Source organism: Caloenas nicobarica, chromosome 8 (assembly GCF_036013445.1).
Source record: "Caloenas nicobarica isolate bCalNic1 chromosome 8, bCalNic1.hap1, whole genome shotgun sequence".
Classification (NCBI taxonomy): domain Eukaryota; kingdom Metazoa; phylum Chordata; class Aves; order Columbiformes; family Columbidae; genus Caloenas; species Caloenas nicobarica.
In genome coordinates this window covers 21,011,763-21,033,286 of record NC_088252.1, presented here as the reverse complement: position 1 = coordinate 21,033,286, position 21,524 = coordinate 21,011,763, and the positions used below count along the sequence as shown (strand labels likewise).

Here is a 21,524-nt window from a genome sequence, read left to right as displayed (position 1 = left end):
GAAGAGGCCAGGCTGAGATACTGGGGGTGGGTGAAGGGAACCCCCCATCCTAAAAATGCAGGAGGATCCCAGGAGGTTTTGCTGGGTGCTCTGGGGCACCACAGCTGGCTGCGGGCCCTGAGGGAAGAACCACAGGCGCACATTTGCCCCAACCAACTCCCAGCCCCAGACTGGCAGTGACAGGGGCTGCTGTGCCAGGGAGAGGGCACATCATCCCCCCCCCAACCCCGATGCTGCTGTCTGGCTGCCAGAGACCCATCAGCACTGCCCCCCGCCCCCACCCCCCAAATCCTGGGTGCCCCAAAGCTGCAGGAGTCGGGAGAGCCCGTGGGTTGCCTGGGCAACAGCAGCCAGGCAGTGATGTGGAGCGGTCCAGGAGAGCGGTTGCCATGGAGACTGGAGAAGTGCAATCTTCTTGGCAACAGTCCCATTTCCCCATCATTTGGGGTTGTATCCTAAGCAGATGCCCCCTGCATGGGGTTCCCCAGCCCACCGCCCACCTGTGAGTGTGCACCCGGGCCTCCCTGGGTGGAGAGGGAGGTGGCGCTGCCCCCCACCCCACTGGGGAGAGCCTCCGCTGCCAGTGCATCCCCCCAACTTCCCGGCACGAAGGAAGAGGCGAGGCTGAGCTCTGCTCCTTGGCTTTATCGCTCACACACCACCGCAAGCTGCTCCTGGGCAGGAAAGCTGGGTGCAGTGGGGACCCCAGGGCTGCCCCCTCAGCTTCAGGAGGAGAGGGGGACCCTACAGAGAGGGACGGAGGCACATTGTCCCCTTCCCTGGGTGGCAGAGCAGCTGGTAAAGTGACACCCTTCATCACTGCCAGCCCCCAGGCGCTCCTGCACAGTTTGGGCAGTGGCTTCAGGCACACGGTTCGGGGAAGGGAGGACAATGGTGGCATCAAGATGTGCCACTGTGGTGACTTGGTGGGGGCTGTGTCCTGCCAGCCCTGGTCTTGCTCACACCACCCTCCCCATGGACAATGTCATGCACTGGAGAAGCCGAACACGGGAAAACTCCTGCCTGGCTTTGAGGGGGTCAGGTCTGGGAAGGGGGCACGGGGAACACCCCCATGTGGGGCTGGGGACTCAGCTCTGTGGCTCAGGCGCTGAGTACATTTCCCCCAAACCTTCGTGTTCGACGTGGGGGATCCCTCTGGCAGACAAAGTGAGGGTCACAAGGCTGTAACTCTGCCCTCCCCGCCTCAAAACAGACGGGGGGCACACAATGACCTTAGTCCCTCTTAACAGGAACCACTTGGCTGCAGTGGGACAGCTGAGATTTCTGCAGGCTCTAGGCTTGGCTCTGTTCACGCTGCCCCTCCCTGGAGCCCCCCCCTCCCTCAGGTGCTCTCAGGCCTGGTAGAGGGGCACCACGCGGTCGATGGGCCCCCGGCAGATGGGGCAGAGGCGGGCTGGCAAGGCCTGGAAGCAGCGGAAGCAGCAGCAGATGTGGCCACAGCCCAAGAGGACACACTCGCGGGGCCGCGTCAGGCAGATCACGCAGGAATCCTCGGGCCCCCCGTCCCCTATCTCCTCACTGTCCGGCTCCTTGTCCTCCTGCTTGAGGCGGGCGCGGCGGTAAGCACGGCACAGGGCGTGCAGGAGGACGGCCAGGCCTGCCGCGGCACACAGCATGGCCACTCCTTTCCAGAGCCCGCTGACCGACTCCAGCTCTGCCAGCACTGTCTGCCAGTCCCCCAGGCTCAGGAAATACTCGCCCCCCCGGGCCGGTGGCTGGAGGTGCAGGGAGCCGTCGGGGTGGAGGGCCAGCTCCCCGATGCCCGTCAGCCCGGCCCCCACTCGCAACATTTCCTCCGTCTCCAGGATGCCCTTGGGCTTCTCCCCGCTCAGGTACTGGCCCAGCAGGTCACGGAAGCCGTGGGCCGGCTGCTGGAACCGCTCATACACAGTCTCCAGCGGCAGGCAGACGGCTCGGAGTGGGCTCTCCACGCTCACCTGTGTCACTGCCTCGGTGTCCGGTGAGGCCAGCAAGAAGGGGACGGTGTAGACCTGCTCCGAGAGCACGCGCTCGCTCTCGCTCCTGCAAGCAAAGAGCGCAGTGCTGGGATGTGGACAACGTGGAGGAACTCTGAGCCAAGGGTAGGGACCAGAGACTTTAACCGAGCCACTTTCTGCCTCTCAAATAGCCCCAGGTGATGGGGGTCTGGACCCACTGCTGCAAGCCCACCCTTGGTGTCCCCTCCCATTGCTCACCAGCTCCGGGCCAAGCTGTTCCAGATCAGCCGATGCTCTTTCAGCAGCAGTTTCTGGATCACGCCCTGCAGCCCCTCATGGTAATGGCTGGTCAGCGCAGCCTTGGCGGGCAGCACTATGCCTAAGGGCCAAGGGATGCATCACAGCCAAAGGATGAGAGCCCAGCTCCTGTCCTCAGTGTGGGGCTACAGGGTCTCCTTACCTTCCAGGGCAACATAAGGTAGGCACCTCGCATCAGCTGCAGACACCAGTGCTGGTAAATCATCATCAACGTGGAGCTTTGGGGCCTCCTGGAAGAGCAGGGGCTGAGTATGAACATGGGGAGGGGCAGATGGGCTGACAGGCAGAGAGTGGGTCACACATGGCTTTGTGGGGATCTCTGGCAGGATATGACCTGCTTGGTCTTGGGCATCGTGACACTGGCAGAGGATGCAGCAGGCCGCAGTCATCAGTGAGGTGCACCCAAATCAAAGGCTCTGGGCCGGGCACTGTAGGGCAGCAGGGAAGGGACAGTGGGCAGGAGGGAGCACCTGAGGGACAGGGCTACCTGTATCTGTGCCACAACTCTGGCTTTCTTCCTGTACAGGTAGTAGAAGAGGCCGGAGAAGGCGAGGCTGGAACCCAGACACAGCAGCTCCCCAGGAGTGATGGGCGGTGCATCCATGGTGCCAGGCTCGGGCGGCACGCCTGCAAGGTAAGCGTGTTGGCCCAGGGGCAGGGATGACCCAGCACCCCTGTCCCCAGGGCAGGGACACCCCACTGCCCCTGTTCCCAGGGCGCTGGCGCCCTAGGGCCAAGCCCGCTCGTGGCCCCGACTGGAGCAGTTCAGCTCCAGCACCCACTGCTGCCCAGCAGCCCCGGCCCGACCCAGCACCCCGTGCCCAGCCGGGGTCCAGAGGCGCCCGTCTTGCCCTGCGCCCAGGACCGGGCCTCGGCCCAGCGCCCGTGACCCAGCCCGGGCCTTGCGCCCAGGTCCCGCCTGGGCCCGGCACCCCCGGTTCGGGCCCAGCACCCCCAGTCCGGGCCCATCACCCCAGCTCTGGCCCGGCTCCAGCACCCGGCTCGGCCCCAGCCCCGGCCCCGCCGCTCCGCTCACCGCGGCCCCGCTGCCCCCCTGCCCCCCGCGGCCGGAGGCGCCCAGGCCCGGACCCTGGCCCCGCCGCGCTGCCTGCTGGGAAATGTAGTTTGGGCTCCGCGGGGCGGCGGCCGGGCGAGCGGCGCCCGGAACTACAGCCCCCAGCGTCCCTCGCGCCGAACTACAGCTCCCGTCGGGCCCTGCGTCCGCAACGCACGGGACTACAACTCCCGGCGGCCTTTGCGCGCTCCCCGTGTCCGCCGGTGCCGGTGCAGGGCGGGGGTGTCGGGGAGCCCGGTGCGGGGCCGGGGCAGCGGGGCGGGGAGCGGGCCGGGCCAGGGCAGGCGCCAGGCGCTCTGCGGAGGGGGCTCGGCCACGGCCCAGCCCCGGGGCTGGATGGGGGTCGCCCGCGGTGTCACCCCCGCCTGGGGGACAATGGGACCCCTTGGGTGGCCGTTCTGCAGACGGACCCTCCGCCTGGGGCTGGGCCGGGGCCGTGGGGCTGTCTCAGCCCGGCTGCTGGCCCCCCGTCACCCCAGCCTCGCCCAGAGCCACCCTCGGTGTCCCCCGGCCACCCTGCTCGGTGCCAGCCGGCAGCACGGCCCCCCATGCCTGTGGCTGGGGGTGACCTGTCCCCCCAGCCCTGCCCGGGGTGCTGAGGGTCAGTCTGCAGCTGCCGCCCTCCTTCCCCACACGTCTGCTCCTCCCCCTCTCTTCCTCAAGACGTCTCATCTCCTGCTCCCCCCTCTTGGTCCCTTGGGATTTCTCATCTCCTGCTCCCGTCCCTCGGGATGTCTCATCTCCCACACGTCCCCCAGCTTTTGGGTCACTCCCCGCTCCAGCTCCCACCTCTCCCCGCACCCTGACACCGCAAAGGACTCAGAGCTGCCAGAGTAAGTGGAAACTGCTTTTAATCGTTAAATAAATTCAGCGACAGCCACCCACAGCTGAAGGCACCAGAGTCCCCGCTGGCGCCCACTAGTCCCAGCAGAGGTGGATGGGGAAGCCAAGCCGGATCAGGAGGGGTGAGGGGAGAGCGGAGCTGGGTGGCCCCCAGTCTCCCTCTCCGGCAGGTCGGGGGCAGGAGCGGGGGGCTCGGCTCTAGTGCTCTCCCTGGGACCCCTCTGACCTGCCCCCCTGGGAGGGGACGCAGCACTGAGGGGACTGAGCTGTGCCCATCTCTAGCACGTCAGGGTTTGGGGGGCAGAGCTGCGTTTTGGGGGTGCTACGGCTTCTCTGCCAGCTGTGCCAGGCCCCAGGCTGTAAATGGGGCTGCAGTGGGTGCCTGGTGTGTGCTGGGGAGGAGGGCAGAGGTGGGGCAAGGCGGCGGTGCGCAGGGGGGACCGCGATGGAGGGTGACCCGGGGGGTGGCCCTGCTCTCTGCCTGTGGGCCAGCTCAGGCAGCTGGCGAGGGTTGGGGTGGGGGGCACAGCAGAGCATCATCCTTTCTGTTCCCAACACCCTCCCTGTCCCTACCACACCTCACAGTGCTTGCCGGGGTTCATGGGGGAGCCGAGGGGGCAGCCAAAATGTTCCACAAAGTCCCGGGAGTTGCTGAGGGTGCCAATGACGCGGTACTTGTCGGGGCTGTGAGGGTCGGTCACCAGCCCTTCATGGGAGCTCTCGGGTGTCCGGACAGAGCACCAGACCTGCCGGAGGGGAAGCAGACTTGGGGATGGGGGGCAGAGCCCCCTGGGCTGGATGGGGGGCTGTGGGGAGGCTCTGAGAGGCCGGGCAGGGGTAGGGAACCCACCAGCCTGCTCTGCCCTACCTGCGCGAAGCCCACAAAGAAGAGCTGGTGGTTGGTGAGCCCCAGGGCTGGCAGGCGCTTCTCCTCCCCGTTCTTCTGCAGCCAGGACTTGTATGCCTGCGGGAGGGGCATCTTGAAGCCCAGGGGAGGGACAGATGGGCGCAGGGGTCCCCGTCCCCTCGGGACAGTGGCACTCACATTGTAGGCTGCCTTGAGCCCACCGTTGTCAGCGATGTTCTCGCCCAGTGTCTGCCGGCCATTGACCTTCTCGTGGTGGACGGTGTAGCGGCCATACTGCTCTGTCATGCACGCTGTCCGGTACTTGAAGGCCTCGAGGGAGGAGTTCTGCCACCATGGCCGCAGGTTGCCCTCCTTGTCATACTCCCGCCCTGAGGGATCAAGCCGTGGGGTGGGACCGGGGGACGCCAGCCCCCTGCAAAGCCTCCGCTACAGGGGGTCTGAGCCAGGGTAGGGTGTGCTGGGGACAGCCCCAGGGGACACCAGGGAACCTGGGGCCTTGGGTCCATGCACAGGGGAGATAATGTCCCCTAGGCCCTGCTCTGGGTGGGCTCTGGCTGGGGCTCAGCTGTGTGTTTGGGTCCCCAGCCATCCCCTGGTCCATCCCACCATACTAAGCCAAATTTGTCACTTCAAATTCCCCCATTGACCCCATCTGGGCTCCGGGACTGCAGTGAAGGCGCAAAGCAGAGTGGATGTGAGAGGGACCCGTCCCTCACCCCGTGGAGGAGGAGGAGGATGAGGAGGGGGCCGGGGCTGCAGACACCGTGTCCTCACCAAGCAGATGGAGCGAAAGCTGCACAGAGAAGCCGGGGGGAGGTATCAGCGGGTGTCACCTGGGGAGACAGGATGATAGAAGGGGGAGGTGGCCAGGGGGGCAGGAGCACGCATGATGCAATGGATGGCGAAGCAGGACCCCCGCGGCACCCCCTCCCCACGCCGAGGGCAGGGGGCGGGTTGGGGGTTGGGGAGGGGCAGGAAGGTGATTGGGGTCAGGGCTGGTGCTGCCCGAAGGCTCTCACCTTGGTCGTCGAACGCGTGGGTCAGCTCGTGCCCCATCACCACACCGATGCCACCGAAATTCAGGGCCCTGTGGGGCCGCAGGAAAGAGATGGGTAAGTGTGGGGGGATGATGTGTCGCAGACTGTCCCCAGCCTGGGCACCCCCTGTGCAGCCTTGGCACCCAGCGGGACTCTGCTCCGCTTGGCTCTCAGCTGTTGGGGACACTGGTGGCCCCACAGGGACTTTTCAGGCTGCCTTGGCTGCAGGATGTAAAGCCTTGAGGGACCCTCAAGCCCCTCCAGGACTTTGCTTTGTGACTGCGTGGGGCTCCATAGAGTGCTGGCCCTGATCCAGTCCGTGTTCCCGCACCCCCGGAAGATGCCCCCATCCCCATGCCAGGCTCACTTGGGGTGGTTGCGGGCATAGAAGGGAGCCTGCAGGATGCCGGCGGGAAAGACGATCCCATTCTTGGTGGGCAGGTAGTAGGCGTTGACGGTCTGCGGGGTCATGCTCCACCTGGGGCAGGGAGGTGGGACAGGGACAGGCAGGGATCTGTCCCCTCTCCCCTCCAGCACCCTCCTGTGCTGTCTCCCACCACAGGTCCCCTGTGCTGCCCTGCTCGGGGCTGGCACTGCTATCCCTGTCACCTTGTGACCAAGGGACCCTGTCCCAGGGACAAGACAGAGCCACCACGGGTGACCTACAACACTGTGCCACCCAATGCGGGGACCTTCCTCCCAGTGAACCAGTGTCACCCAGATCATGTTGGGATAGTGCTGTGACACCATGCTGGTGTCACATCCTCTGCCCCCCTCTCGGACTCTCCCCCTTACTGGTCACGGTTGGGGGGTTTCCGGAGCTGGTCGGCCATCACTTTGGCGGAGAAGTTGTAGAAGTTGAGCATGTTCTGGAAGAAGGAGTCCTCTGAGACCTCGTACTGGTGAGGAAGAGGAGGGATGAGGAGGGGTCCACCACGGTGGTTCCCCCTACCCCGGCCAGGATGCGCTCAGTACAAGGGTGGCTCCATGTAATGCCCTGTCCCAAATGGGTCCCCCAAATAGGGACATTGTCTGACCGTGTGGTCCCCAGGGCCTGGCATGAGCAGGGACCAGACCCTCTCACTCCCCATGAGCTGGGTGCCCCCCTACCCCATCATAGACATCATCCAGCTCCTTGTTGTCCAGGATGAAGTCAGGGAAGCCGATCATGTCGTAGATGGTGTCTGCCTGCATGGGAGAGGCCCTGGCAGTGAGATGGGGTGGGCTTACCGGGATGGGGAGATGTCTCCCACCCACTGCCCTCCCCAGGGTCACCTTCTCCTTTGCAGCCTGCCTGGTCTTCTCATCCATCCAGTCCAGCTGGTCCAGGGACACCTCAAAGGCCGCCCGGATCTCACTGATCATCTCCTCAGCCTGGGGAGGCGACAGAATGGAGCCCTCCCTGCCCTCTACAGCCGCTTGGGCTGGGACAGGGTGGGCAGGATGTGACCTCCCTGGGGCTGGGGGGCCTGTTTCCCTGCTCCCACCTTCTAGCCCTGGGCTTTGGGGGGAAAGGGGGGGTTCTCACGGATGGTGATGAGGAGGGGATGGGGGCAGAAGTGTCCTCACAATGGATTTGCTGTCCCGATCAAAGGTGGCTTTGACAAAGAGAGAGCCCAGGGCGAAGCCCAGCGTGTCGTCTGTGTTGGAGATGCAGGTTTGCCAGCGGGGTGTGCAGGACTGTGGAAGCAAGAGTGGGGTCTGTGAGAACCTCAGCCCCCTCTACTGTTCCCCCCCTTCCCTCAGCCCAGCTCTGCCCTCTCCCCAGGGGTGAGACATTCAGCAGCTAAACCCCTATCCCAAAAGATGATCCCTGAGTTCCCTCTGCAGCATCCAGGGCTCAGCATCCCAAGGGCAGAGGTGGTCCTGTCTGCTTCGAGGCTGGGGGCAGAGGGGGCTGGTCCCAGAGCCCCCCTTGTTACCTTCCTGGTGCCATAGAGTGTCTCCAGTAGCCTCTCTTGGGCTGTCTCAAAGCGCTGGTCCAGACTAGAGGCCGTCTTCTGCACCAGGTTCCAGATCAGGTAGTTGTTCAGGATGCTGTGGGGACAGAGAGGGGCCATGGATTGCCATGGGCATGGTTCATGGGGGATGCCCCAGCCACCAGTGAGCCCAAAACATGCCTCTGCCATGGGGGCAGCCCTCAATGGGCCATGGTGGGGGACACATGGGTGTCCTACCTCCTGTCTGTGCCGTTGATGAGGTCAGAGATCTGCTGGAGGTAGGTGTCCCCATACACCACCACGGGCTCTGTGTCTGCCAGCTCCAGCGGGGCCAGGGCATAGGACAGGTAATCCAGCCAGTCGATGGCGGGGGCCAGGGCCTGGGGGGAACATGAGGACGCAGCACCTAGGTGCTTGGCACAGCTCTGCCCCATCCTGCCTGACACAGGAAGATCCCCCGGGGCAGGGGCTGTGCTCCCTGGGGAGGTTCCAAGGTCCCTCACCAGCCCAGATCCCTTCTGTGCGCCAAACCCTTCCCGTGGCTCAATGCTGCAGGACAAGGAGGGGACCCCAGGACACCTTCATGTGGGGCGGCAGCTTCCCCCAAATTCTAATGACTGCGGGGGATGATCATCTCACCCAATGCATGTCCCAGAACAGACGGGGCTGCCTGGGGTGTCCTGGGGGGTACCGGGGGGCACCAGTGGGCACAGACCCCTCGGTGCCCCACAGGACAACCCACTCCTTGCATCCCCAGAGGTTTTCCCCAGGCTGTGCCACGCTGTGCCCACCTGCAGCTCAGCGATGCTCATCTTGTGGTAGATTTTCTCGTCATCCCGCCGCTCAGCCTGGGGCACGGTGATGTTGGCCAGCTGGGTTTCGAAGTCCAGCACCTGCTGCATCTGGAGGCGGGTGGGCTCAGGGGCCCCCCCCAGCAGGGTGCCCAGCTCCACCATGTAGTCCAGGTACGCTGCCAGGACCTGGCAGGACCCCAGACCCTGGCTCAGCCCCAGTCACAACTCATCCTGCCTCCCTGGGGGGCTCAGAGCCACTGCTCACCCCAGCCTAGGGAACATGCCACCCGCTGTGCAGGGTGTGCGTGCCAGGGGCACCCCAGCACTGCTTACACCCCATTGCCATGGGTTTCCCCTGATCGCTATCAGCAGCGCCCAGCCTCACCCTGTCATTGGCAGTTTTGTTCAGGTAGTAATCTCGGGATGGGAGGAAAAGCCCCGACTGGTCCACCTGGGAGGAGAGAGGAACAGCATGGGCAGCCCAGTGCCCTCCCCATGCCTGCCACCCCTCAGTGCCAAGGTGCCAACCTGGATGACATTGCTGTTGGAACTCTTGGAGTCTGCACCCACATACACCGTGAAGAAGGGGGTCGCCCGGTATGTGCCTGACACCATCTTGAGGACCTCCATGAAGCTGGTCTGGTTCCAGGAGCCGGTGACATTCCACCCTCCGATCTGCTGGCAGATGGACCCGGTACCTCAAGGAGGGATGGGGTCTGTCCCCGAGGGCTGCCCACGCCCCAGAAACGTGAAGAGCTGACTGGGAGATGCACTGGGCTGAGCCCTGACAGCTCGGCTCATGTGTGGATGTCTGCCCACCTTGTCGATGAGCTCCATGAGGGGCTGGGAGCCCAGCTCCTCTATCCTTTGCTCCTTGAGGCAGGACAAGTAGTACCGCTGTGTCTTCCGCTCCGCCTCGCTGCTGGAGTTGAAGGTGGCGTTCTCTGCGGGAGGCTGCAGGTCAGCCCCGGGGACACAGGGGCTCTGCCTGCCTGCACCTGGCGGTCACCCCCTGGTGGCCCTGACCCCCCTGGTGCCCACCTAGGAGATGCTTCATGATGGCCTGGTTCTGGTCCCAGATGCTGTTGAAGGTGCTCCACTTGGAGCGCCCGTTGGGCAGGGGGTTCCTCTTGATCCAGCCCCCACATGAGTACTGGTAGAAGTCCTGGCACGGGTCTGTCTCCACGTCCAGGGCCTCCAGGATCTTGCTGGCCACCCGGACACAGGCATCCGTCAGGCACGTGCTGTGCGAGGGGTCTGGCAGGGAAGGCACACCCAGGGCTTCGTGCGTGTACCGGAGGAAACTGAGGCATGGCCAAGCCCTGGGGAGGGCAGAGCACCCGCAGCAGGAGCCCCACACTGACCCATCCCTCCCCATCCTGCCCTGTTCCCCCTGGGTTTGGGGACACCACCGCCACCCCAGCAGGGCCACGGGGCCCCTCCCTACCTCTGCGGTACTGGATGGCCAGAGCGACGACGGCGATGCCGAGCAGCAGGGCCAGGGAGACGGCGACGGCGCAGAGCACCAGCTCCAGCTGGCTGTGCGAGGCCAGGCGGCTCAGCAGTGGCCCCGGCCCCTTCCGAAACCCCACCTGGGCAGGAGCAGGACCTGCCATCGCACCGCGTGGGGGACCGAACCTCACTGCTCCCCCTACCCTGCCGCTCCCTGGTGCCTGGTTCAGCTGCGTGATGAGGTGGGGACGGGAGCATTCCCCCCAGGGGTGCCCAGGGCACCAGCCCCCGCAAGCCTGCGGTGGGTACTGGCAGCCCCCCAAGCCACAAGGAGGGACGATGGCCCAGGCACACTCTCTGCTGCATTTTGGCTGCCTCCCCGCATGTCCCTGGGGACAGCCAGGGCTGGCTTGGCTCCCAGCCCTGCTCCTGCTGCCCACCCGGCTGCGGGCAGGCTCCGGCTATGGGTGAGGAGGGGAGCCAGGGATGATGCAAGGGGGAAGATGGAGGGGCCGGCGCAGACCTCACCTCCACACTGTCAGGAGAGGCAGTTCCATCCCCTGCCGGCTCCGGCCCCTCGTCGTCCTGCAGTGTGGCACGCTTGTAGTCGGGCATCTGCCAAGGGAGGAAGCGGGCTGAGATGGGGGTGTGGGGGGTTCCCCCTGACCCGCCACCCCCTCCAGCTCTTACAGCGAGGGCAGGTGCCCACTCAGTGGGTGCGCGGGGGGCCGGGGCAGCCCCTGACGCCCCTCGCTGTGCCTGGGCCTCCCCCAGGGGCTGTCCCCAGCCCTGGGTGGCCCCAGGAAGCACAGGGAGAGCTGCTGGTGGGAGCCTCGGAGGTTCATGCCAGCGCATCCCTCTACGTCGCCATGGCAGCCATGGCATCAGCCCTGCTGACAGGTGCCACATCGCCACGGAGATGTGGTCCTCGTTGCCTGGCAACCATTGCCTAGTGCTGCTGCCTCACCCCTCCTCCCCTGCCTGGAACTTTCCATGCAGATGTGCACCGGTCTGAAACATCTGGAAGCGTCTCCCACCCCACCCTGGTCCCAGGGGTGCCCAGGGTGCAGAGCTGAGCCTGTGCAGGCAGAGCATGTGCGGGCAGGAGGGCACTACGGTAGGTGCTGGCTGGCAGGACAGGACCCCCTCGTTCCTAGCCTTGCAGGGCAGCCCAGGAAGGGCTGCTTGCATCAACCCAGCCATGAGAGCTAGCTGAGGACTCAGCCAGGAAGGAGGTGATGGAGCTGAGCCAGCAGCTTTGGAGAGGAGAATGAGCTGGAGGAAAAAGCTGGAGGCTTTGGTGGAAGAGAATCAGCAATGCTGCTGATTGCAAGTCATCCTTAGGCTTCAGAGTTAACGCCTGGGTGGGCTGCAGCTCACCCTCCTGTCCGTGCTGCAGACTATGGTGGATGCCCTGGGGCTGCCTGTGGGGCTGGTGTTGGGGGCCAGGAAGGAGCTGGGGTAGGTAGGAAGACGGGCAGGGGGTGAAGCAGAGCAAGTGCCCCATGCCTGGCTCTGCCCACTGCCATCCCTCTGGGGTGGGGGGGGCTTTGTCAAGGGCTGTCATGGCAGGAGGGCGTGGGGCTGGGATTGACAGTTGGCTGGAGCCCCCCACTGGGGCGGGTTCCTGGGAACCACTGATGTTGGGAAGAACCGCTCAGCATCCTGTGGGAGCTCAGCCAGTCAGGCCCCCCACCGACTTGGCTCCCCCACCACGCTCCCCTCCTCTCCAGGGTGGTCCTTGTCCTCCTGGGCACCAGCTAGCAGCACGCCCTCCCTGGCACCTCCTGGCTCCCCAAAGCAGGAGCAGGACCTGGTCCTGAGGCCTCCTGCCCTCTCTGTGGGGCTGAGACCCGTAGGGACGGGGCTCCCTGCTCCCTCCAGGGGTGCTGCCTTGGGGGACACCCTACGAGCAGCGTCACTGTACCCCAGGTGGGCTCCATGCCGCGGCAGAGCAGGGTCTGTGGGGTAATCCCCGAGCTGCCTCGCGTCCCTCTGCCCGACCCCAGGCAGGGGTTTGGGGGGGCTCTTCCTCCACCTCCATGGGGGACGGGGACCCTCCAGCCACGCAGTTCCCCCAGGCCTGGCCTCACGCAGCCCCCTGCATCCCCCAGGCTCTCGCCCCCCGGACTCCCCCAGCCCCTCCATCCCTTCCTCCCGCAGGCTCCTTCCAGCACCTTGAGCCCTCCAGCCCCCTGGTTCTTCTCTGTCCCCTCCTTGCCCCCCGAGCCGCTACCCCCGTCTCCCCCTCCTCCTGCCCGACTCGTTGCCCCCGGCCAGCCCCTCCCTGAGCCGCTGCCCCGGGCACTCACGGCGTGTCCGAGCTCCTGGAGGGCCACGTTCATCCTGGCCATCCCGGGCCGCCTCCCGCTTAGCTCCGCTCCTCGCCCGGGCCGCGCCGGGCCCCCGCCGCCGCCGCAGCGCCGCCTGCCTCCGCCGCCGCCATGGCCCGCACCGGGCGCCGCGCCGCCGGCGGGACCGGGACCGGGACCGGGACCGGAGCCGGGCAGGGATGGGGCCTCACCGGAGGGATGGAGCAGCGGGGGCTGGTACCGGCTGGGCGCGGCCCGCAGGCACCGGGCGGGGGCGGCTGGGGCCGGCGCGTCGGGGGATGGCTGGAGCGGGGACACCAGTGCCCAGCCCGGTCGTGCGGCTCCGCTCCGCTCCACCCGACCCCGCCGCCAAGGTGACCGCCGTGTGCGCGGGAGGAGCCCCGCCCGGCACCACACGGGAGCGGCACGGGAGCGGCACCCTCGCCAGCGAGGGAGGTGCACCGGCACCGGCACTCGGACAGACACCGGTATGGGGAGTAGCACCGGGCTTACAGCCGGGCACTCGCTACGGGCACCGGCGCGCTGACATGTACAGGCACTGGGCTTCAGCACCCGGGGAGGCACACCGGCACAGCGCCGGGTACCGGCAGCGGAGTGGTAACGGGGCACAGCCACAGCAGCCCAGCCCACCCCGGTACCCGGGCACATGCCCAGGCAGATGCACACACACTCCCTGACACCTCGCCTCGGTACACTGAGGCATGCCGAGGTCACCCGCACACCCGTGCCACCGCACTCGGGGTGACACAGTCATGCACACACAGGCGTGCACAGCCATGGTCACTGCGGTGGTGAGCGAGGGGGAGGCCCTGGCTGTATCCGCAGCCTCACACCCCGCCCTGACACCTCCCAGCCTTCCGTGACTGCCTGCCCAGGACGTGGTGCCACCACATTTCACCCATCCGGTGCCCCGGGTGCTGCCAGGAGGGAACAGCGGCATGTGGGGGTGTCTGGGTGCAGGTATTCAGGTAGGGTCCTCGCTACTCTCCAGGGTGCAGGGCATAGGGCGGCTGTTTGGGTGCCCAGGTGTGTGCAGTAGTCACACCTTGAAAAAACGTGGGTGGGTCGATGCCTCGGACTGCACCTGCTGCCTGGGGGGTCCCCAGCACGCACAGCCCGGGGTGCTGCCCGGGGAGGGGAGGTGCCCCTCAAGGTGTTCGGTCGGGCTGGGTGAGGCAGTGCCCAAACTGCGGGGCCTGGGGTACAGCGTGGCACGTATGTGCGAGGGGATATTTGTGTGCGTATGGGGTGTGCGCACACGGGTGTCCGTGGCGCGTCGGCTCCCCACTGAGCCCGTCTGCCCCAGGCAAAGCCGCCCCACTTGCCCGGCTCGGCACCGCTGGCCCGTGGCGGAGCTCTGGGTCCCCAGCAGTGCCGGACCCCGGGACGGACCCTGCCCCGCCGCTCCCGCCGCTCGGTGCTGCACAGCGCGGCGGCACGTGGGACCGCCCCGCCCCGCGCCCCGCCTCAGGCCACGCCCATCGCCGCGCCCCCGGCGCGCGCCGGCGTCGTCACGACGGCGCCGAGCGGTGATTGGCGGTGGGCGCGGCGACGCGCAGGCGCAGAGCGGCGGGTGCGCGGCGGAACGGCCATGGATGCGGGCGGCGGCGGCGGGCAGAGCCGGGTGCAGGGCGGCCCAGGGTCGGGCGGCGAGGAGAAGCCCACACCGCCCTGGGGCCGGGACCGCCGGGAGCCGCCCGCGGGGCCCGAGAAGGAGCAGGAGCTGGTGAGCGCCGCCGCGCCGGGGGCCGCAGCTGAGTCACGGCCCGGCCGGGCCCGCGTCACCGGTGGGGCGGGACGTCATCTCACGTCACGGGGGCGGCCGGCACCCCTCTAGGGGCGCCTGTGACGTCGCCGGGGCTCCCTCCGTCGGAGGCGCGTGACGTCATCGGCGCGAGGGGGCTCCCTGCGGAGGGGGCTGTGACGTCACCGAGGCGAGGATGTCCCTGCGGAGGGGGCTGTGACGTCACCGAGGCGAGGGTGTCCCTGCGGAGGGGGCTGTGACGTCATGGGGTGCCCACATGACGCAGGAGAAGGCTCCCCTCCCTGGCGGGGTGCGGTGGGGCGGGGGCTCCGGGGTCTGTTGTCGCTGCATGAGGGGAGCTGGGGTGATCAGGGCGCGTGTGTGATAGGGATCATGGAGGGGTCCCCTCTGTTGGCACGGGGGTGGCCTTGTCCCCTCACGGGCCGTGGGGGGTGGCCTTGTGCCAGTGGGCTGCTGTCCCCGCTGTGCCCCTCTCTGTGGGGGTGTTTCTCTGTGGCACAGGGTGGTGCGGGAGGCACTTCTCACCCTGTGGGAAGGAGCGGTCTGTATGGGGGGTGACCCCCAGTCCTGGGGGCACTAACCCCCTGGCAGCACTGGGGCGGAATGGTGCCCCAGAGTTAAGAGGAGTCATTGTGTCCTGGCCCCCCTGCAGCTTGGGGTGACACCTCCACCCCGTCACACTGGCGGTGTCTGTGCTGGGTGCCCTTAGCTCTGCTTTCTCCTGTGTGTTTTGGCAGTCAGAGGAAGACAAGCAGCTGCAGGATGAGCTGGAGATGCTGGTGGAGCGCCTGGGGGTAAGTCTGTGCTGTACTCAGCTTGCGGTTGTTCCTTGCACAGTGGAGATGGTGTGTTTCACCTTGAACGAGGCCCCTTGTTGTCCTCTGCTGCCTGTCCCTGAGCCCTGCTGCCTGTCTGACTGCTGCTTCCCTCTCGTGTGGGTGGCTTTCTGCCCTGCCGTGCCCTCGCGCCCAGTGCTGGGGCTGAAGGAGGCAGCCCAGGGCATGGGGCTGCTCTGCTCAGAGCCACAGCTGTGTTTGGGGAGGGCTGGCGGGGTGGTAGTGCAGGAACCAGCCCCCTGCTCCCTGACAGGCAGCTTTCCTCTGCAGGAGAAAGACACATCCCTATATCGCCCGGCCCTGGAGGAGCTGCGGCGGCAGATCCGCTCTTCCACCACCTCCATGACCTCTGTTCCCAAACCCCTCAAGTTCCTACGGCCCCATTATGGAAAGCTGAAGGAGATCTATGAGAACATGGCTCCAGGAGAAAACAAGGTAACAGCTCATGGCCCCACCATTCCATATGGCTGGGGGGATGGTGGGCAGGTGATCACAGAGCCCTCTGGACCCCATGGTCCAACATCAGCCTCTGTGACTTGCTCCGGTGGATTGTAACTTGCCAGGGCCTGTGATGGCTTGTGGGTGCAGGGAGGGTGTTGTGTCCCGGCTGCCCCTACTGCCCCATGCCCGACGTGTATCTGGATCTCCGCACTCTTTTCCCAGCGCTTTGCGGCAGACATAATTTCTGTTCTGGCCATGACCATGAGTGGGGAGCGCGAGTGCCTGAAGTACCGGCTAGTGGGTTCCCAGGAGGAGCTGGCGTCTTGGGGGCATGAATACGTCAGGTAAGCCTGGGCGAGGGCAGGGCTTAGGGAAGGACAAAGGCTTGGGGGGGATTTCCCAGAGTGCTTCAGCTCTAGCCCACCTGGGAGGTGTCCTGACTTGCTGGGCTTGTGCTCAGCTGCCCTTGTCATGTCTGCACGTGTCACCTCATCCTCTCTCCACAGTGGTTTGCTAGCTACAGAGATCTTGCTGCCATGGCCGCTGTAATCTCTGCTCTTAACTCTCTTCTTCTGGGCCCTGGCAGCAGCTGCTCCCCATCCTTAGGGCTGGGTGAAGTGGGTTTGTGCAGTGGTGATGTCCCTTTGTCCTTGCAGGCACCTGGCAGGGGAGGTTGCCAAGGAGTGGCAGGAGATCGATGAAGCTGACAAGGCTCAGAGGGACACGCTCCTCACCCTGGTTAAGGAGATTGTCCCTTACAACATGGCCCACAACGCAGAGCACGAGGCCTGTGACCTGCTCATGGAGATTGAGCAGATGGACATGCTGGAGAAGTACATTGATGACAATGCCTACTCCAAAGTTTGCCTCTACTTGACCAGGTGAGGGACCTTGGCAGGGTGAGGGGTCTGGTCCCTGTTGGGCTGAGGTTGCCTGATGTGGTTGTCACCCTCGTGTCTGTCTCCTCCTCAAAGCTGTGTAAGCTACGTCCCAGAGCCCGAGAACTCGGCTCTCCTGCGCTGTGCCCTGGGTATCTTCCGCAAGTTCAGCCGCTACCCTGAAGCTCTGCGCCTGGCTCTGATGCTCAATGACATGGAGCTGGTGGAGGACATCTTCACGTCCTGCAAAGATGTGTAAGCGGACATTCGTTCTTCGCCCTCTGGCGCCTTTGCCCATTGTGGTGGGGCATGGCTCACTGTCTAGGCAGAGTTGGGTTGGATCCTGCTACCACAGAGGTGTCTGGGTCTTTGGACTGAGACTCTTGTCCCTGAAATTGAGATGGGCAAGAGCGGGTCATCTCTGCGCTGCTCTTGTGTGCCTCTAGAGCAGGGCAGGTGGCTCACCGTTTGCTGAATGTGTTTGTGCTGGGGCTGGCTGGGGTCTAGGCACTTGTGAAACCTCTCTGCTCTGCACAGAGTTGTCCAGAAGCAGATGGCCTTTATGCTGGGTCGCCACGGGGTCTTCCTAGAGCTGAACGAAGATGTGGAGGAGTATGAGGACCTGACTGAGATCATGTCCAATGTCCAGCTCAACAGCAACTTCCTGGCCTTGGCCAGAGAGGTTAGTATCCCAGCTGGGAAAAGAGCCCTGGGCTGCCTCTGGCTGTGGTCTGGTAAGATTTGGGAAGAGATACTTTGTCCCGACGAGCTTGGCCAGGTGCTACCTAGAGAGGTTGCCCTGGTAGGGCAGCTGCCCTGGGGTGTGCTGCCTGAGAGATAACGCCCTTCTCCTGTGTCTCTACAGCTGGACATCATGGAGCCCAAAGTACCAGATGATATTTACAAAACCCACCTGGAAAATAACCGTAAGGGCTCATCTTATGGCCTCTGTCGTTCCTTCTAAGGGGAGTTCCTGGGGCTGCAATGCACCCCAGGGCTGACGCAGTCAGCTGTGTATCCTGGGGTGGGCAGACGACCCGCCTGTGGTCTCTGACCCGGTGTGGAGCAGACCCAGCTACCTGACATGGATTTGGGCTTCTCCTTCCTGCTGGTGGTGGGACAGGTCCTCATCTCCCCGTGGCACGGGACAGCTGTGCGCTGGGGGCCTGGCAGGGCTGCTTGGGCTGCCTGGCTCACCCCAACATCATTCCCCAGGTTTCGGGGGGAGTGGTTCCCAAGTGGACTCAGCCCGGATGAATTTGGCTTCCTCCTTTGTGAACGGCTTTGTGAATGCTGCATTTGGACAGGACAAGCTGCTGACAGACGATGGCAACAAATGGTTATACAAGAACAAGGACCACGGTGAGGGAGCTGGCTGGGCAGGGGCTGGAGGTGTTCCTAGGCCTGGGGTGACTTCCCTGTCCCTTTTGGGGGGCTGCAGGGTGTGACTGCTGCTGGGCTGCCCTGTGTCCCTGGCCACCACCTGCCCCAGGCAGGGCATGTTGATTTGGGGCTGATGTGGGCTCTTCTCCCCTGGAACCACAGGGATGCTGAGTGCTGCAGCCTCGCTGGGCACGATACTGCTGTGGGACGTGGATGGGGGACTCACACAGATTGACAAGTACCTGTACTCCTCAGAGGATTACATCAAGGTCGGTGGCACTGATCCCGGCACAGGCTCTGCAGCTGTGTGGGGCAGCCCTCCTCCTGCTGGGTGTGTGGCTGGCTCGGGAGTAGTTGTCTTTGCCTTGGTCTGCTGTGCGGCTCAGTTCCTGCCCAGAGAGGGGTTGGATGCCCCATGTCCCAGGTTTTTGAGCAGCTCACAATGAGGTGGGGAGATCTTGGGGACTTCTGAGGCACCTTTGGGGTCCCCTTGTCACAGAGCTACAAGCTTTGGACAGCTTGGCTGTATCTAGAGTGATGCTGCTCACTTGGTACCACCTTGCCCATTCTGGGGAGTAGGTGCAATATGTGGGGTGACGTTAGTCACTGACTGGCAGAGAGCTTGGTGTGTTGGTGGCTGGTGCGTGACGGTGCCTCTGCCTTGCAGTCAGGAGCCCTCCTGGCCTGTGGCATTGTCAACTCAGGGGTGAGGAATGAGTGTGACCCTGCCCTGGCCCTCTTGTCCGACTATGTCCTCCACAACAGCAACACCATGAGGATCGGAGCCATTTTTGGGTAAGGGCCTAACTCCAGCCTTTCCTGGGCTGTGCAGGGTGGTTTAGCTCCCCCCTCATGGTCTCCTGGACTTTCCGCAGGCTGGGGCTGGCATATGCAGGCTCCAACCGTGAGGACGTCCTGACTTTGCTGCTACCTGTGATGGGAGACCCCAAGTCCAGCATGGAGGTAGGGAGCGAGGCAGGGTTTGTCTGGGGTTCCTGCTTCCCCACATGGACCCCAACAGCTCCTGGGGATGCAGGGGCTGTCCTGCAGCTGGTTTGGTCTCTGGGAGCAGGGCTACATGTCCCTGCCCAACGTGCTGTGCCAGAAGAACACGACCCTGTTTGGGGACCAGCTGTGGGACAGTGCGCTGTGCGCTGTCCCCACACGCAGCATGTCTCCTTCCCTCCTTCACCAGGTGGCTGGTGTGACCGCCCTGGCCTGCGGGATGATATCAGTGGGCTCCTGCAATGGGGATGTCACCTCAACCATCCTCCAGACCATCATGGAGAAATCTGAGACAGAGCTGAAGGACACGTATGCCCGGTGGCTGCCGCTCGGCCTGGGCTTGAACCACCTGGGTAAGGCTGGGCAGCGCGAGCGCCTCATGGGTTGGGAGGTGGGTGAGAGTATCCCTCTGCTGCTGTGTTCTAACCATGGTACGTTCTCTGGCAGGGAAGGGAGAGGCGATCGAGGCAATCTTGGCAGCGCTGGAGGTGGTGTCAGAGCCGTTCCGCAGCTTCGCCAACACGCTGGTAGACATCTGCGCCTATGCGGGTGAGTTGGGCTGATAAGGCAGGAGAGGCAGGAGCAGGTCCTGGGCCTTTCTTCTGCTGAGTCTGGCCCTCTGCTCTCCCCCCAGGCTCAGGGAATGTCCTGAAGGTGCAACAGCTCCTGCACATCTGCAGCGAGCACTTTGACTCCAAGGAGAAAGAGGAGGATAAGGACAAAAAGGACAAGAAGGAGAAGGAGAAAAAAGAGAGCTCAGCTGACATGGGGGCTCACCAGGTTGGGAAATTCAGGCTGGGACCCGTGTCCCAAGTGCAGAACCTGGCTTTGGTGTGGTTCCTAAGCCACTTGCAGGATCAGAGCTAGAGGAGAATGGCCCCCAGCAGCATCCTTTGTTCCGCCTGCCCCCCTGGGCTCAGAGTGGGTGCAGGGGCCATGAGAACTTGGGTTTTAGGCTGGGTGCTCCCTGCCTGACGCTCAGTGCCTGTGTCCCTGCAGGGTGTAGCAGTGCTGGGGATTGCACTCATTGCCATGGGTGAGGAGATTGGCGCTGAAATGGCCCTGCGCACATTTGGCCACCTGGTGAGTGATAGCGGGGGGGACAGCACAGAGCTGGGAAGGGACCCAGGAATAGAGACTGGGGCTTGCCTCACATCTCTGTAGACCTCACTGCCCTTAAGCTGAGTTTAACACCCACCTCCCCTCTGTGCAGCTGCGGTACGGGGAGCCCACCCTCCGCCGCGCCGTGCCCCTGGCCCTGGCCCTGATCTCGGTCTCCAACCCCCGGCTCAACATCCTTGACACCCTCAGCAAGTTCTCCCACGATGCTGACCCTGAGGTCTCCTACAACTCCATCTTTGCCATGGGCATGGTGGGCAGCGGTGAGCCTGGGGGACAGCCCGGTTTGGGGCTCGTGCTGGGGTGAAAGTGAAAGACTTGAGCCATGTACCCCACTCTTTGCCTGTACCCCCTCTTCCCAGGTACCAACAATGCCCGGCTGGCAGCGATGCTGCGGCAGCTTGCCCAGTACCACGCCAAGGACCCCAACAACCTCTTCATGGTGCGGTTAGCCCAGGTGATGATCCTGCGCTTGTGGCGGGGAAGGGGCAGGTTGGCGTCCCTGCCCTGAGTGGGAGTGGGCAGTGGTGTCCTGGGGGTGTCACCATCCTGCTGGGCAGGGCTGGGGGTCCCAGATGTTACCCCACCACACTCTCACGTGTTTTCTCTGCTGCCACAGGGCCTGACCCACCTGGGCAAGGGGACACTCACCCTCTGCCCGTACCACAGCGATCGTCAGCTCATGAGCCAGGTGGCTGTGGCTGGGCTGCTGACCGTCCTTGTGTCCTTCCTGGATGTGCGCAACAGTGAGTATTGGGGGCTTCCCCCCCCAGCACCCCTCTGTCTTGTGGGGTGGGCATTGCTCAGCCCCTTCTGTCTCCTCTCCAGTTATCCTGGGCAAGTCCCACTACGTTCTCTACGGCCTCGTTGCTGCCATGCAGCCCCGCATGCTGGTCACCTTTGACGAGGAGCTGCGACCTCTGCCTGTGTCGGTTCGGGTGGGACAGGTAAAGTGGCAGCCAGAGCTGGAACTGGGGTACTTTGGTGTCCCTGCCTGTCCTCTGCATTTACCTCGCTCTTCTCTTGCAGGCTGTGGACGTGGTGGGCCAGGCGGGCAAGCCCAAAACCATCACTGGTTTCCAGACACACACAACCCCGGTGCTGCTGGCGCACGGGGAGCGGGCAGAGCTGGCCACGGAGGAGCACGTGCCTGTGACGCCCATTCTGGAGGGGTTTGTTATCCTACGCAAGAACCCCAACTATGACGTTTGAGCTGAGGGGGGGGACTGGGGGGTGGGTAGGTGGTTTGGGTGGGAGGGAAAAAAGAACTAGTTTGTTTGTTTTTGTTACTGAGAGTCAAGGAAATAAACGGTGTGGAGACTCTAGTGCTGCTGTACCCTCTTTGTGCTCGTGATGCGGGCTGGGTTCTGACCCCCTCGAGGGTCCTTGCTGCCTGTGGGGCCCAGGCACAGGGCAGACCCTGAGAAGCAGAGGGTGAACACGGCTTGGGGGAGCCAGAGGTGCTTCCAGTCTACCCTG

At 64.5% G+C, this 21,524-nt stretch overlaps 3 protein-coding genes across 5 annotated transcripts; 1 reads left to right on the top strand and 2 right to left on the bottom strand.

Moving 5' to 3' along the window:
• Positions 1 to 625: 625 nt before the first annotated feature.
• LOC135991486 (mitochondrial ubiquitin ligase activator of nfkb 1-A-like) lies at positions 626 to 3,363 on the bottom strand. Its single transcript, XM_065640171.1, has 5 exons — positions 3,313 to 3,363; positions 2,764 to 2,903; positions 2,419 to 2,506; positions 2,217 to 2,337; positions 626 to 2,043 (listed from the first exon to the last, which is right to left on the bottom strand). The coding sequence occupies exons 2-5, from the start codon at positions 2,878 to 2,880 to the stop codon at positions 1,353 to 1,355; spliced, it is 1,017 nt and encodes a 338-aa protein (XP_065496243.1). The 5' UTR covers positions 2,881 to 2,903; positions 3,313 to 3,363; the 3' UTR covers positions 626 to 1,352.
• Positions 3,364 to 4,763: 1,400 nt separating this feature from the next.
• ECE2 (endothelin converting enzyme 2) lies at positions 4,764 to 12,639 on the bottom strand. 3 transcript variants are annotated; one of them, XM_065639743.1, is made up of 19 exons: positions 12,598 to 12,639; positions 10,814 to 10,900; positions 10,281 to 10,425; positions 9,875 to 10,090; positions 9,653 to 9,777; positions 9,362 to 9,508; positions 9,219 to 9,284; positions 8,831 to 9,019; positions 8,277 to 8,419; positions 8,022 to 8,136; positions 7,669 to 7,779; positions 7,375 to 7,473; positions 7,210 to 7,287; positions 6,895 to 6,998; positions 6,467 to 6,577; positions 6,082 to 6,149; positions 5,240 to 5,430; positions 5,063 to 5,158; positions 4,764 to 4,940 (listed from the first exon to the last, which is right to left on the bottom strand). In XM_065639743.1, the coding sequence occupies exons 1-19, from the start codon at positions 12,637 to 12,639 to the stop codon at positions 4,764 to 4,766; spliced, it is 2,310 nt and encodes a 769-aa protein (XP_065495815.1). The 3 variants fall into 3 exon arrangements, with proteins under 3 accessions (XP_065495815.1, XP_065495816.1, XP_065495817.1); XM_065639744.1 differs by having other exon boundaries at positions 12,592 to 12,630; XM_065639745.1 differs by lacking the exon at positions 10,814 to 10,900 and having other exon boundaries at positions 12,592 to 12,630.
• Positions 12,640 to 14,184: 1,545 nt separating this feature from the next.
• Positions 14,185 to 21,263, top strand: PSMD2 (proteasome 26S subunit ubiquitin receptor, non-ATPase 2). Its single transcript, XM_065640456.1, has 21 exons — positions 14,185 to 14,344; positions 15,121 to 15,177; positions 15,490 to 15,654; positions 15,883 to 16,004; positions 16,317 to 16,541; positions 16,635 to 16,793; positions 17,076 to 17,220; positions 17,404 to 17,464; positions 17,754 to 17,900; positions 18,084 to 18,190; positions 18,589 to 18,716; positions 18,797 to 18,884; positions 19,117 to 19,279; positions 19,374 to 19,475; positions 19,561 to 19,706; positions 19,926 to 20,009; positions 20,140 to 20,308; positions 20,408 to 20,502; positions 20,665 to 20,791; positions 20,874 to 20,992; positions 21,075 to 21,263. Exons 1-21 carry the CDS (start codon positions 14,210 to 14,212, stop codon positions 21,255 to 21,257), a joined length of 2,727 nt encoding a protein of 908 aa, XP_065496528.1. The 5' UTR covers positions 14,185 to 14,209; the 3' UTR covers positions 21,258 to 21,263.
• The last annotated feature ends 261 nt before the right edge of the window (positions 21,264 to 21,524 follow it).

Coding starts and splice junctions, on each gene's coding strand:
- ECE2 (XM_065639743.1), bottom strand. CDS start 12,639: ATGGCCAGGATGAACGTGGCCCTCCAGGAGCTCGGACACGCC. Junction 9,020..9,218: donor ACAAAACTGCCAATGACAGG/GTGAGGCTGGGC, acceptor GGGTCCTGCCAG/GTCCTGGCAGCGTACCTGGA. Junction 7,474..7,668: donor ATCGGGACAGCAAATCCATT/GTGAGGACACTT, acceptor TCGCCTCCCCAG/GCTGAGGAGATGATCAGTGA.
- LOC135991486 (XM_065640171.1), bottom strand. CDS start 2,880: ATGGATGCACCGCCCATCACTCCTGGGGAGCTGCTGTGTCTGGGTTCC. Junction 2,507..2,763: donor GAGTTGTGGCACAGATACAG/GTAGCCCTGTCC, acceptor CTGCTCTTCCAG/GAGGCCCCAAAGCTCCACGT. Junction 2,044..2,216: donor AACAGCTTGGCCCGGAGCTG/GTGAGCAATGGG, acceptor CTTTGCTTGCAG/GAGCGAGAGCGAGCGCGTGC.
- PSMD2 (XM_065640456.1), top strand. CDS start 14,210: ATGGATGCGGGCGGCGGCGGCGGGCAGAGCCGGGTGCAGGGCGGCCCA. Junction 19,476..19,560: donor AGACATCTGCGCCTATGCGG/GTGAGTTGGGCT, acceptor CTCTCCCCCCAG/GCTCAGGGAATGTCCTGAAG. Junction 19,707..19,925: donor CTGACATGGGGGCTCACCAG/GTTGGGAAATTC, acceptor GTGTCCCTGCAG/GGTGTAGCAGTGCTGGGGAT.